The 13,657-nt window shown below is 44.9% G+C and overlaps 1 protein-coding gene across 1 annotated transcript in view; it reads right to left on the minus strand.

Annotated features, from left to right (window-relative positions):
- Nucleotides 1-4: 4 nt before the first annotated feature.
- The window catches only part of LOC147627619 (uncharacterized), a gene marked incomplete at its 3' end in the record, with an annotated part of 38,171 nt that continues 24,518 nt past the window's right edge, over nt 5-13,657 (minus strand). The window contains exon 4 of the mRNA XM_086814253.1: nt 5-13,285. Coding sequence (XP_086670379.1) covers nt 5-13,285 — 13,281 coding nt within the window. The remainder of the gene's footprint in view (nt 13,286-13,657) is intronic.

Here is a 13,657-nt window from a genome sequence, read left to right on the forward strand (position 1 = left end):
CATGACATGGAACATCTGTGATCTTAAGCTCTTGAACACCATGGTTTTCTTCATCCGCATCAGCTGATGCTTGCTGTTGAACTACATAGTCTACGGGGACCTGTGGCTGTTGTGCTTTATCCTTATGCCCTTCCACACCCAGGGATGCTTGTTGTTCATCTGCAGGGCGTGGTTCTTCTGCAGGAAGTGCAGTGCTGTTTTCGTCTGTAACTTCGAGCCCCTGCTGTTTATCTGCAGGGCTTGATTCCTTTGCACAAAGTTCAGTGTCATCTGTGTTGGTAATATCGAGCCCATGCTGTTGCTGTTTCTGCTCATTTGTATCAATTGTTACACCTGTTTCTTCAAGTTCCTGGACTTCAACATTTTCCTCGTGTACATCAATGGATGGTTGCCCTTCATCTATAGATGCAGTGGGGACGTGCTCAGATTCTACCTCGTGGCTTTCTTGGTTTAGATCAACCGCTACATCTCTCGGCTCTAGCTCCTTCACCTCATCCCTAGGCTCTTGATCATTCATTGTTGTTTTCTCTTCTTCTGGGGTGTTAGATGTAATAAACTGTTCACAGGCTAAATCACGACTCTGTTCATTTGCTGTATTACAGAACTCTTCAGCTGTGACAAGCTGATGCTTGGTCTCAACTGTGGCATTGACCTCCTCCAGCTGTTGAACTTCATGCTGTTGGTCATCCTGGTCATTTGGTGACCCTTCTTCCTCGACATGCATGGTAGGATTTTGTTCACACTCTAGCTCTGGGCCTGTCTTTTCTGGCTCCACATCTGTCCCTTCAAGCTCTTGCGCTTCATTCTTTTCCCCGGTCACATCCACTGATACATCTGTAACCTCAAGCTCCGGCACTGCATTTTTATCAAGTGGAAGATCGGTCACCTTATGCTCTTGAACACCATCCTCATAGTTTTCTGCATCAATGGATGGCACTTCTTCATCCACAGGTGTGGTAGGGTTTTGTTCACACTTAGCAAGGTGGTACACACCATCCTTTAGCTCATCTACATCAAGTGATGCATCTGCCATCTCAAGCTCCTTCATGTTGTACTGATGCTCACCTATGTCAATTAATGCTTGCTCTTCATGTATAGGGCCTGAAGGGACTTGGCCAAATTCTATCTCTTGGGACCCTTCAAGTGCTACACCTGTCACCTCTGGCTCCTGTATTTTCTCCTTATGCAGTTCTAAATCTTGGGGATCCTGCTTTTCGTCTGTTTCATCTGCAGAGCTTGATACTTCTGCACAAACAGTGTGAGCTTCATTCAAGATGGCACTAGAGCTGTGAGGAATGTCATCATCAGGCAGAGACCTGTCACTCATACTCTCTGCTTTTTGAGTGCCGAGTTCTAGCTCCAGCACTTCATTCTTCTGCCCTTCCTGCAGTCCTTCCTTCTTCTCATCTAGATTCACTAGTACATCTCTCTCCTCAAGCTCCTTTACACCAAACTTCTGCTCACCCTCAATCAATGCTTGCTCTTCAAAAGGGGATGGGGGGACTTGTTCAGATGCTTTCACATGGAACTCTTTGCTTTTTTCGATTTCTACATCTATTACCTCTGGTACTTGGACATCTTCCACACACATTGACGCATGCAATTCTTTTGCAGAGGTCGATGCTTCTGTAAGAATTTCGATGTCAGCTTCGATTGTGATTTCACTAGGGCTATGGGACATTTTTTCTCCAGGCTGAGAGATGGGCCACATACTCTCTGCTTGCTTTGTGTCAACTTCCTTCTTTTCATCTACACTGTATTGCTCTTTATGTACATGTCCTGCCTGAACTGTGTCGCACTCTATCTCATGGCCCACTTTTTGTGACTCCACTATTACATCTGTCATCTCAAGCTTCTGCACTTCATCCTTGTGCTCATCTATGGCGGCCTCTTGATGCATATGCTCCTTCTCCTTTAACTCATCTACATCAATTGCTGCTCCTGTTGCAGCTAGCTGTTGAATGTCACCTCGTTCCTCCTCTGCATCAGTTAATGCTTGCTCTTCATCTAAAGGAGCTGTAGGGACTTGGTCAGATTCTACCTGGTTGATTTCTTCTGCTGCTATTTTCATCTCTAGATCCTGCACCTCATCTTTTTTCTCATCAGCATCTATTGATGCTTGCTCTCTCCCAGGGGGCGAATCCCTAGGAATGCCAGTCATCTGTAGCCCTTCAATTTCAAACTTCAACTCATCCCCATCTTTTGATGCTTGCTCATGGTATACAGGCGTGGAAGTTCCTGTTGGCACTTCAATGGTGGCTTTCTGTGGCATTTGATGAGGCCAGTGGGACAGTTCCTGCTCCAGTTTGGATTGTTCCATTACGCACTCTTCTTGTTTTCCCCCCTCTAACTGTAGCTCCTCATTTGTTGGTGTGCCGTAGAACTCTTCGTTTGTGTTTTGCTCACCTGCTGCATCGGTCTCCCCTTGCTCTTCGATGCCATGATTTGGCTTATCCTCTCGAATTGTGGGCCATTCTTCATTTACAGAGGCCTTATTTATAGGTGTGGTAGGGACTTGTTCATACTCTATCTCGTGGCCTGTCTGTTCTGGCTGCTCATCTGCTGCTTCCATTTCTTGCTCTTGATCATGGCGCTCATTTACATCAGTGAGTTCATTAGTAAACTCAACCTCCTGTATTCTATCCTTCTGCTCGACTACAACAGGTGGTGGTCCATCTGTCACCGTTAGCTTTGTGACACCTTCCTTTTGCTCATCCCACTCTTCATCTCTAGGGACTGCAGGAGCTTGGTCAGATTTTATCTCAATACACCCCTGTTCTGGCACAACTGTCACCTCTTGCTCTTGCATTTCATCGTTATGCTCTTCGATATCCATGCATGCTGGCTCTTCTTTTTCAGGGGCTGGTATCTCTGTAGGAATCTGCACGCCAGCTTCTGTCGAGATTTGACCATGGCTCTGTTTTATTTTTTCTTTGTTCTGTGAGATGTCACTAATATTCTCTGCTTGTATCGTGTCAACTTCCAGCCCCTGGACTTCACTTTGCTGCTCATCTACATGTGTTGACAGCTGATCTGGAACTTTCTCACACTCTATTAAATGACCTTGTTGTGGTTCAATTGTAACATCGGCAACCTCAAGCTCATCCTTCTGCCTATCAAATGTTGTGCCTGTCTCTTCTAGCATCTGGACTTTATCCTCTTCCTCATTTACATCCATTGATGCCCTCTGTTCATCTATGGGTGCTGTAGGGGCAGCTAGCACCTCTTGTTCATCTGCAGTGCTTGATTCTTCTGCACAAAATTCAAGGTCAGCTGTCTTTTCAACATCAGGCACCTGCTGTTTATCTGCAGTGCTTGATTTTTCTGCACAAAATTCAAGGTCAGCTGTCTTTTCAACCTCAGGCACCTGCTGTTTATCTGCAGGGCTTGTCTTCTCAGCACAAAGTTCAATGTCAGCTGTTTCTGTAAACTCCTCTGTATCAGTTGTTACACCTGTGGCTTTAAGCTCCTGGACTTCATCATTTTCCTCATGTACATCAATTGATGGTTGCTCGTCCTCTATATGTGCAGTAGGGATTTGCTCAGCTTCTACCTCATGGCTTTTTTGGCTTAGCGTAACCACTATCAGCTCCATTCCCTGCATTTCCTCCTGAGGCTCAGGATCATCCATTGATGTTTGCTCTTCTTCCGGGGGATTAGATGTGATAAAGTCTTGACAGGCTAACTCATGACTCTGCTCGTTTGCTGTGTCATAGAACTCTTCATTTGTGGCAAGCTGATGCTTGGTCTCAACTGCTGCATCAGCCTTCTCCAGCTGTTGAACTTCATGCTTTTGGTAATCTCCATCATTTGATGGTATTTCTTTTTTCTCAACATGCATGGCAGGGTTTTGTTCACACTCTATCTCTGGGCCTGGTTCTGCTGGCTCCACATCTGTCCCTTCAAGCTCTTGTGCTTCATTATTTTGCTCGGTGGTCACATCCACTGATACATCTGTAACCTCAAGCTGGGGCACTCCACCAATTTTATCAAGTAGAAGATCGGTCAGCTTTTCGTCTTGCACACCATCCTTTTGGTCATCTGCATCAATAGATGGCACTTCTTCATCCAAAGGTGTGGTAGGGTTTTGTTCACACCCTAGCTCTGCACCTGTATCTTCTAGATTCTGGACTCTATCTGCTATCTCATGTACATCTGTTGATGCTTGCTGTTCATCTATGGATGCTGTAGGGGCTTGCACCTCTATGGATGCTGTAGGGGCAGCTGAAACTTCTTCACAATCTACTGCATGACCTTGTTGTGGTTCAGCTGCAACATCTGCCACCTCGAGCTTCTGCCTGCCAATTGCTGCACCTGTCTCCTCTAGCATGTGGACTTCATCCTCTTTCTCATGTACATCAGTTGATGCTTGCTGTTTATCTATGGGTGGTGTACTTGGTGCTTGTTCTGTGTCTGCAGCTGCCAGTGTGTCATGGGGCTCTTTGTTTGTGTTCAGCTGTTGTTCAGTCTCAATTGCTGCATCAGCATTCTTCTCTAGCTCTTCAATTTCACGCTTCTCATGTGCAGCAATTGAGGGTTGTTCTTCATCCACAGGTGCAGTAGTATTTTCTTCACATCCTAGCTCAAAGCTTGATCGTTCTTGCTTCATCTCTATCCCTTTAGGATCTTGAGCTCGATCCTTTTGCTGATCTTCGTCTATTGATACATCAGTAACATCAAGCTGAGGCACTCCATCATCTACATGACATGGAACATCTGTGACCTTAAGCTCTAGCACACCATCCTTTTCTTCATCCACATCAACTGATGCTTGCTCTTGAACTACAGAGTCTACAGGGACCTCTGGCTCTTGTGCTTTATCCCTATGCTCTTCTACACCCAGTGACACTCGTTCATCTGCAGGGCATGATTCTTCTGCAGTAGGTGCAATGCTGTTTGTGTCTGTAACTTCGAGCCCCGGCATTTCATATGCAGAGCTTGATTCTTCTGTACGAAGTTCAATGTGAGGTGTGTCTGTTACCTCAAGCCTGTGCAGTTCATGTTTTTGCTCGTCTGTATTGGTTGTTACAACTGTTGCTTGAAGCTCCTGGACTTCATCATTTTTCTTGTGTACATCAATTGACGGTGGCTCTTCATCCATAGATGCAGTAGAGACTTGCTCAGATTCTACCTCATGGCTTTCTTGGTTTACCTCAAGCGGTACATCTATTGACTTCACCTCCTGCACCTTATCCTCGGGCTGTTGATCATTCATTGATGCTTGCTCTTTTTCTGGGAGATAAGATGCAATGATCTCTTCACAGGGTAAGTCACAAGTCTGTTCAATTACTGTGTTACAGAACTCCTTGTTTGTGACTAGCCTTGTCTCAACTGCGGCATTAGCCTTCTCCGGCTGTTGAACTTCTTCCTTTTGGTCATTTCTGTCAATTGGTGTCATTATCTCCTCCACAGGTATGGTAGGATTTTGTTCACACTCTAGCTCGGGGCCTGTTTCTTCTGGTTCCACATCCGTCCCTTGAAGCTTTCTTGGTTCATCCTTTTTCTTGGTCACACCAAGTGATACATCTGTAACCTCAAGTTGGGGCACTTCATCAATTTTATGAAGTGGAAGATCAGTCACCTCTATCTCTTGCACACCATCCTTCTGGCTATCTGCACCAGTTGATGGCACTTCTTCAGCCACAGGTGTGGTAGGGTGATGTTCACGGTCTAGCTCTGGGCCCGTTTCTTCTGGCTCTACAGCTGTCCTTTCAAGATCCTGTGCTTCGTCTGTTTGCTCGTTTACATCAACTGATATACCTGTAACCTCAAGCTCAGGCACTCCATCAATTCTTTTAAGTGGAATAGCGGCCACCTTAAGCTCTTGCACACCCTCCTTTTGGTTATCCGCATCAATTGATGGCAGTTCTACATCTACAGGTGTGGTAAGGTTTTGCTGAAAATTTAGCTCCCACCCTGTTTCTTCTGGCTCCTCATTGGTCCCTTCAAGCTCTTCTGCTTTACCCCTTTTCTCTTGTAAGTTAACTGATAGATGTGTAACCTCAAGCTTGGGCATTTTATCAATTTCATCAAGTGGGACATGGATCACCTCAAGCTCGTGCACACCATCTTTTAGCTTATCTGCATCAAGTGGTGCATCTGCCACCTCAAGCTCCTTCATGTTATACTGATGCTGACCTTCATCAATTGATGCTTGATCTTCATGTATAGGGGCTGTAACAATGTTGTCAAATTTTCTCTCTTGGCACCCTTGTTTTGACTGGAGTGCTAAACCTGTCACCCCTGGCTCCTGTATTTTGTCTTTATGCAGTTTTAAATCTAGTAGATCCTGCTCTTCTTCTATAGAGCTTGTTGCTTCTGCAGGAACTTCAGTGTGAGATTTGGTTGAGATGGCACCAGGGCTGTGAGGTATATTTTCTTCATTCATACTCTCTGCTTGTTTTGTACAGACTTCTAGCTCCAGCAGTTTGTCCCTCTGCCCTTCAGCACCAATCAACAAATGCTCGTCATCTACAGGTGCTGTTTGAATGCTCTTGCACTCTATCTGATAGCCCTCTTGTTGTGGCTCAAGTGCAGCATCTGTCACCTTTTCAGCTTTCTGCTCATTTGTAGCAACTATTACACCTGTTGCTTCCAGGCCCTGGACTTCATCCGTTTCATCATGTACATCAACTATTGTTTGCTCTTCATGACCAGGTGCTGTAGGGACTTGCCCAGACTCTTCCTCATCGTTTTCTTGTTTTGCTGCAACTGCAACATCTATAGCCTCAGGGGTGGACAAATCTATGGGAATATCTATGTCTCTTTCTGAGATCTGGCCTGGGCTTTGGGGAACTTTTACTTCAATCTGTGAGCCTTCGGTCATACTCTCTTGTTGTTTTATCTCAATATCCTCTAATTCTTCATCTAGTGCAGTAATTTCGCAAGGAGGCTCATGGCTGTGTTCTTGAAACTCTTCGTTTGGTGTTGGCAGTTGTTCAATTGTGGACGTAGTGTTTTCAACCTTGTTGCTTGGCTGTTCTGGCTCCACATCTGTTCCTTCAGGCTCTTGTGTTTCATCCTTTTGTTCAGTTTGAATATTTGATACATCTTCAACCTCAAGCTTCTGCAATCCATATTCTAAATGAAGTGGAACACCTGTTACCTCAATCTCGTGCACACCATCCTTTTGTTCATCAACATCAGTTGATGCTTGCTCTTCAACTATGGGGTTTGTAGTAGGGACTCCATCAGATTCCATCTCATGGCACTCTTGCTTTTGCTCATTTGCTACATCCATCTCCTTTAGCTTCTGTACTTCTGGCATTTCTTCTTTGGGGTGAGAGGAGTTGTTGATGCTTTCTGCTTGCTTAAAATTGACTTCTAGCTCCTGGACTTCCCCTTTCTGCTCATCTTCACCAATTGACAGCTGCTCGTCATATAGAGGTTCTTTTTGAACTTTCTCACACTCAGACTCCTGGCCCTCTTGTTGTGGATCAACTGCTACATCTGCTACCTCAAGCTCTTGCAGTTCATCCTTCTCCTCATTTACGTCAATGGATGCACCTGTCGCTTCTAGCTCCTGGATTTCATGCCCGTCCTCATTTCCATGAGTTGATAGGTGCTCTTCATGTATAGGTGCTGTAAGGAGCTGCTGAGAGTCTTCATGAAATGAGACATCTATCACTTGAAGTTCTTGAACACCCTCATTTTTCTCCTTTACATCAATTGATGCTTGCTCTTCAATAAGAGAGTCTTTAGAGACTTGCTCCGGGTTACACTCTTGTTTTTGCTCAGCTGCTACATCATCCACCTCTGGCTGCTGCACTTTGCCCCCAGGTTCTTCCGTATCATAGGATGCATGCTGTTCTTCTGCAAGGATTGATGCTTCTGTAGGGGTTTGAACGTCAGCTTCAGTAGCGATTTGGCCTGGGGTGTGGGGCTCCAGCTGAGAGCTCTCACTCAAATACTCTACTTTTTCTGTGTCGATGTTGAGCTCTGGGACTTCATTCTTCTGCTCATTCACACCAATTGATGTTGGCTCTTCAACAATAGAGTCTGTAGGGACTTGCTCAGACTCTAGCTCATGGCACTCTACATCCTTCACCTCTGGCTCGTACACTTTGTCCTCCATAGGCTGTTCTATATCTAGGGATTTATGCTGTTCCTCTGGAGGGGGTGATGCTTCTGTATGAATCTCAATGTCAGCTTCAGTTGCAATTTGAGCAGGGCCATGGGAAATGTTTGCTACTGGCTGAGCTTCACATTCTCGTTTTTGCTTATTTTCCACAGCCTTCACCTCTGGCTCCTGCACTTTGTTCCTAGGCTCTTCCATATCAAGGGATGCATGCTGTTCTTCTGCAGAGGTTGATGCTTCTGTAGGAAATTCAGTGTCAGCTTTGGTTTTGAACGGAGCAGGATCATGGGGCATTTTTTCTTCTGGCTGAGAGCTTTTATTTACACTCTCTTCTTGTTTTGTGTCAATTTCTAGCTCCTGCACTTCATTCTTTTGCTCATCTACAGTGATTGACAAGGGTTCTTCATGCAAAGGTGCTGTTTGAACTTTTTGATGCTTTATCTGATGGCCCCCTTGTTGTGGCTGCATTGCTACATCTATCTCAATTTCCTGTCGATCATCCCTGTGCTGATCATCAACATGTGTGGTATTTGGTTCACACTCTACGTTGTGGGCTAATTGTTGCTGCTCCATGTTTGTTTGGTTGGTCTCTTGTGCTTTCTCTTTTTTACCATCTCCTTCCTCTGTTGTCACATTTGTGACATCAAGCTCCGGCATTGTATCATCTAGATGACATGGAACATCAGTCACTTCAAGCTTGTGTGTATCATCCTTTTGCTGATCCATGTCAATTGATGCTTGCACTTCAGTAAAGGATTCTGTAATTGCTGTATCAGCCTCATCTGCTATGACAGTGTGCTCTAGCTCTTCAAGCTCTTTCTTTTTCTCTTCAGTAAAGGATTCTGTAGCTGCTGTATCAGCCTCATCTGCTATGACAGTGTGCTCTAGCTCTTCAAGTTCTTTCTTTTGCTCATCCACTGCAGTGGCTGGCTCTTCAGTAAAGGATTCTGTAGTTGCTGTATCAGCCTCATCTGCTATGACAGTGTGCTCTAGCTCTTCAAGTGATGCTTCTTGCTCTTCAGTAAAGGATTCTGTAGTTGCTGTATCAGCCTCATCTGTTATGACAGTGTGCTCTAGGTCTTCGAGTTCTTTCTTTTGCTCATCCACTGCCGTGGCTGGCTCTAGAGTAAAGGATTCTGTAGTTGCTGTATCAGCCTCATCTGCTATGACAGTGTGCTCTAGCTTTTCAATTGATGCTTGCTCTTCAGTAAAGGACTCTGTAGGTGCTGTATCAGCCTCATCTACTATGACAGTGTGCTCTAGCTCTTCAAGTTCTTTCTTTTGCTCATCCACTGTAGTGGCTGGCTGTTCTTCATCCACAGATGTGGATTGTTCACATTCTAGCTCATGGGTCCATTGTTCCTGCTCCACAGTTGTTGCTTCAGTCTCTTGCACTTTGTCGTTTTGCACTCCCTCCTGTATATATATTTTTGTAACATCAAGCTCCCGCACTTCAGCATCTAGATGAAGTGGAACATCTGTTACCTCAAGCTTCTGAACATCATCCTTTTGGTCATCAACATCAATTGATGCTTGCTCTTCGAGTATAGTGTCATAAGGAACATCTGTCACCTCAAGCTTCTGAACATCATCTTTTTGCTCATCAACATCAGTCGGTGCTTGCTCTTCAACTATAGAGTCATAAGGAACTTGATCAGATTCTGTCTCATGGCACTCTTGCTTTTGCTCAACTGCTGCATCCATTACTTTTGTCTCCTGTACTTCATCTATATACTCATCTACATCCAGGGATGCATACTTTTTCTCAGTGGCAATTGATGCTTCTGCATGAATGTTGTTTTCAGCTTCGTTTGTGAGCTTATCAGGGCTATAGGACATTCCTTCTTTGGGGCTTCCATTCTTGATTCTTGCTTGTTCTATGTCCGTTTCTAGCTGTTGGACTTCATCCTTCTGCTCATCTATGCCAATCGCTCCATCAGTCTCAGCTGCTGCGCCAATGTCCTCTAGCTTTTCAACTTCATGCTTTCGCTCAACCACAGCATTTGACAGCTGTTCTTGATTCACAGGTGTTGTGATTTGCTCATGCTCTAGCTCATGGGTCCAGTGTTCGGGCTCCTCCTTCGTTTCTTCAGGCTTTTGCATTTCATCCTTTTGCACCCCCTCCTGTATTGCCACATTTGTAACATCGAGCTCCTGCAGTGTATCATCTGGATGTAGTGGAACATTTTCCACCTCAAACTCCCGAGCATCATCCTTTTGCACATAAAAATAATCTTGAATTATGGAATCTGTAGGGACCTGATCATATCCCATCTCCCAGCATTCTTGCTTTTGCTCAACTGCTGCATTGCTCATCTCTGGCTCCTGTACTTCATCCTTAAACTCATCTACATGTAGGAATTCTTCAGGCTTCTGCATTTCATCCTTTTGCACCCCCTCCTGTATTGCCACATTTGTAACATCGAGCTCCTGCAGTGTATCATCTGGATGTAGTGGAACATTTTCCACCTCCAAATTCTGAGCATCATCCTTTTGCACATAAACATAATCTTGAATTATGGAATCTGTAGGGACTTGATCATATCCCATCTCCCGGCGTTCTTGCTTTTGCTCAACTGCTGCATTGCTCATCTCTGGCTCCTGTACGTCGTCCTTAAACTCATCTACATGTAGGAATGCATGCTGTTCCTCAAGAAAAATTTCTGCTTCTAGAAGAACACTGATGTCACCACCGGCTGTGATCTCACCAGGGCTATGAGACATTTCTTGTGCGGGAGTTGAGTTTTCTCTCATACTCTTTTCTTGTTTTGTGTCGACTTCTAGCTCCTGTACTTCATCCTTAAGCTCATCCATGTAAATTGCTGCGCCAGTCTGAACAAGCTCTTCAACTCCGTGCTTTTGCTCATCCATGTAAATTGCTGCGTCAGTCTCAACTGCTGCATCAGTCTGAACAAGCTCTTCAACTTCATGCTTGTGCTTATCCATATAAATTGCTGCGTCAGTCTCAATTGCTGCATCAATCTGAACTCGCTCTTCAACTTCATCCTTTAGCTCATCCACAGCACTTGATGGCTGTTCTTCATTCGCAGCTGGTGTTGTGTTTTGCTCACACTCTAGCTCATGGGTCCATCGCTCGTGCTTCAAATTGATTTCTTCTGGCTCCAGCCCTTCGTCCTTTTGCACCCCTTCCTGTATTGACACATTCATAACATCAAGCTCCTCATGTACATGAAGTGGAACATATGCCACCTCAAGCTCCTGAGCATCACCCTTTTGCTCATTAACATCAATTGATGCTTGCTCTTGGATTATGGAGCCTGTAGGGACATCTTCGGATTCCATCTCAACTGCTGCATGGGTCACCGCTGGCTTATGCACTTCATTCTTGTACCCCTCTACATCCAGGGATGCATGCTCTTTCTGTGCAGAAATTGCTGCTTCTGTAGGAATATTGTTGTCAGCTTCGGGTATGATCTTAACAGGGCTACGGGACATTTCTTGTGCAGGTGGAGAGCTTTCACACATGCTTTCTTCTTGTTTTGTGTCCACTTCTAGCTTCTGGACTTCATCCTGCTGATCATCCACACCAATTGCTGCATCATTATCAGCTTCTGCATCAGTGTCCTCTAGCTCTTCAACTTCATGCTTTTGCACTGCACTCGATGGCTGTTCTCCATCCACAGGTAGTGGAGTATTTTGTTGTTCAGACAATAGCTCACGGGTTCTTTGTTCCTGCTCCAAGCTTGTTTCTTCAGGCTCTTGCACTTTGTCCTTTTGCACCCCTTCCTGTATCAACACATTTGTAACATCAAGCTCATGCACTCTATCATCTAGATGTAGTGGAACATCTGCCACCTCAACCTCCTGCATATCATCCTTTTGCTCAAGGTGCATTGATGCTTGCTCTTGGATTATCAACTCTGTGGGGAGGTGATCAGATTCTATCTCATGGCACTCTTGCTTTTGCTCAACCATTGCATAGGTCACCTCTGGCTCCTTTACTTCATCCTTGTACTCATGGGTTGTATGATCTTCGTCTGCACAAATTGCTGTTTCTGTGGGAACATCATCGTCAGTTTCGGTTAAGATCTCACCAGGGCCATGACAGATTGTTTCTTTGGGTGAATGGCTGTCACTCAGACTGTCTGCGTGCTTTGCTTCCACTTCTAGCTCCTGGACTTCACCCTTCTGCTCATTCACACCAGCTGTTGCACCAGCATCATCTCCTGTGTTAGTATTCTCCAGCTCTTCAATCTCATCCTCTTTCTCATTCATAGCACTTGATACTTGTTCTTCGACAGCACTTGTTGTTTGTTCACACTCCAGCTCTTGGGTCCATTGTTTCTCCTTCAATTTCGTTTCTTCAGGCTCTTGTGCTTCGTCCTTCTGCACCCCTTCATGTATTGACAAATTTGTAACATCAAGCTCGGGCACTGCATCATCTAGATGCAATGGAACATCTGCCACCTTGAGCTCCTGAGCATCATCCTTTAACCCATCAACATCAATTAATGCTAGCTCTTGGATAATGGAGTTTGTAGGGACTTGTTCGGCGGATTCTATCTCGTGGCACTTATGCGTTTGCTCATCTGCTGCATTGGTCACCTGTGGCTCCTGTACTTCATCCTTACACTCACCTGTATCAAGGGATGCCTCCTTTTCGTCTGTGGGAACTGATGCTTTTGTATCGTTCTCATTGTCAGCTTCTTCTGCAGACACAGAGCTGTCACACATACTCTTGGCTTGTACTGTGTCAACTTCTAGATCTTGACCTTTATCCTTCTGCTCATCTCCAGCAATTGTTATCTCAGTCTCAACTTGTGCATCAGTGTCCTCCACGTCTTCAAGTGTGCGGTTTTGGTCATCCACTGCACTTGATGGTTGTTCTTCATTTGCAGGTGATGTTGTATTTTGTTCACACTCTAGCTCCTGGGTCCATCGTTCCTTTGCATTTGTTTCTTCAGGCCCTTGCGCCTTGCTCCCCTCCTGTATTGACATGTTTGTAACATCAAGTTGCTGCCCTCTATCATGTAGATGCAGTGAAACATCTGCCACCTGCAGTTCCCGAGCATCATCCTTTTGGTCATCAATATCAATTGATGCTTGCTCTTTAATCATGGAGTCTGTAAGGACCTTGTCAGAGTCTATCTCATCACACTCTTTCTTTTGCTCAACTGCGGCATTGGTGACCTCTAACTCCTGTACGTTATTCGTATTCTCATCTTCATCAAAGGATGCTCGCTTTTCCTCTGCAAAATCTGGTGCTTCTTTAGGAACATTGTTGTCAGCTTCAGTTGTGATCTTACCAGGGCTATGGGACATTTCCTCTTCTAATGGAAAACTTTCACTCATACTCTCTGTTTGTTTTGTCCCCACTTCTAGATTTTGGACTTCATCCTTCTGCTCATTTACACCGATTGCTGCATCAGTCTGGACTGATCTATCAGTCTCCTCTAGCTCTTTAACTGCATGCTCTTGTAAATCCACAGCAATTGATGGCTGTTGTTCATCTGCAGGTGGTGTGGTTTTCTGTTCCCATTCTAGTTCATGGTTCTGTTGTTCCTGCTCCAAATTTGTTTCTTCTAGCTCTTGCGCTTCATCCTTTTGCACCTCCTCCTG

This window comes from Cibotium barometz, chromosome 20 (genome assembly GCF_041138505.1).
Source record: "Cibotium barometz isolate CiBa-2024 chromosome 20, ASM4113850v1, whole genome shotgun sequence".
Classification (NCBI taxonomy): domain Eukaryota; kingdom Viridiplantae; phylum Streptophyta; class Polypodiopsida; order Cyatheales; family Cibotiaceae; genus Cibotium; species Cibotium barometz.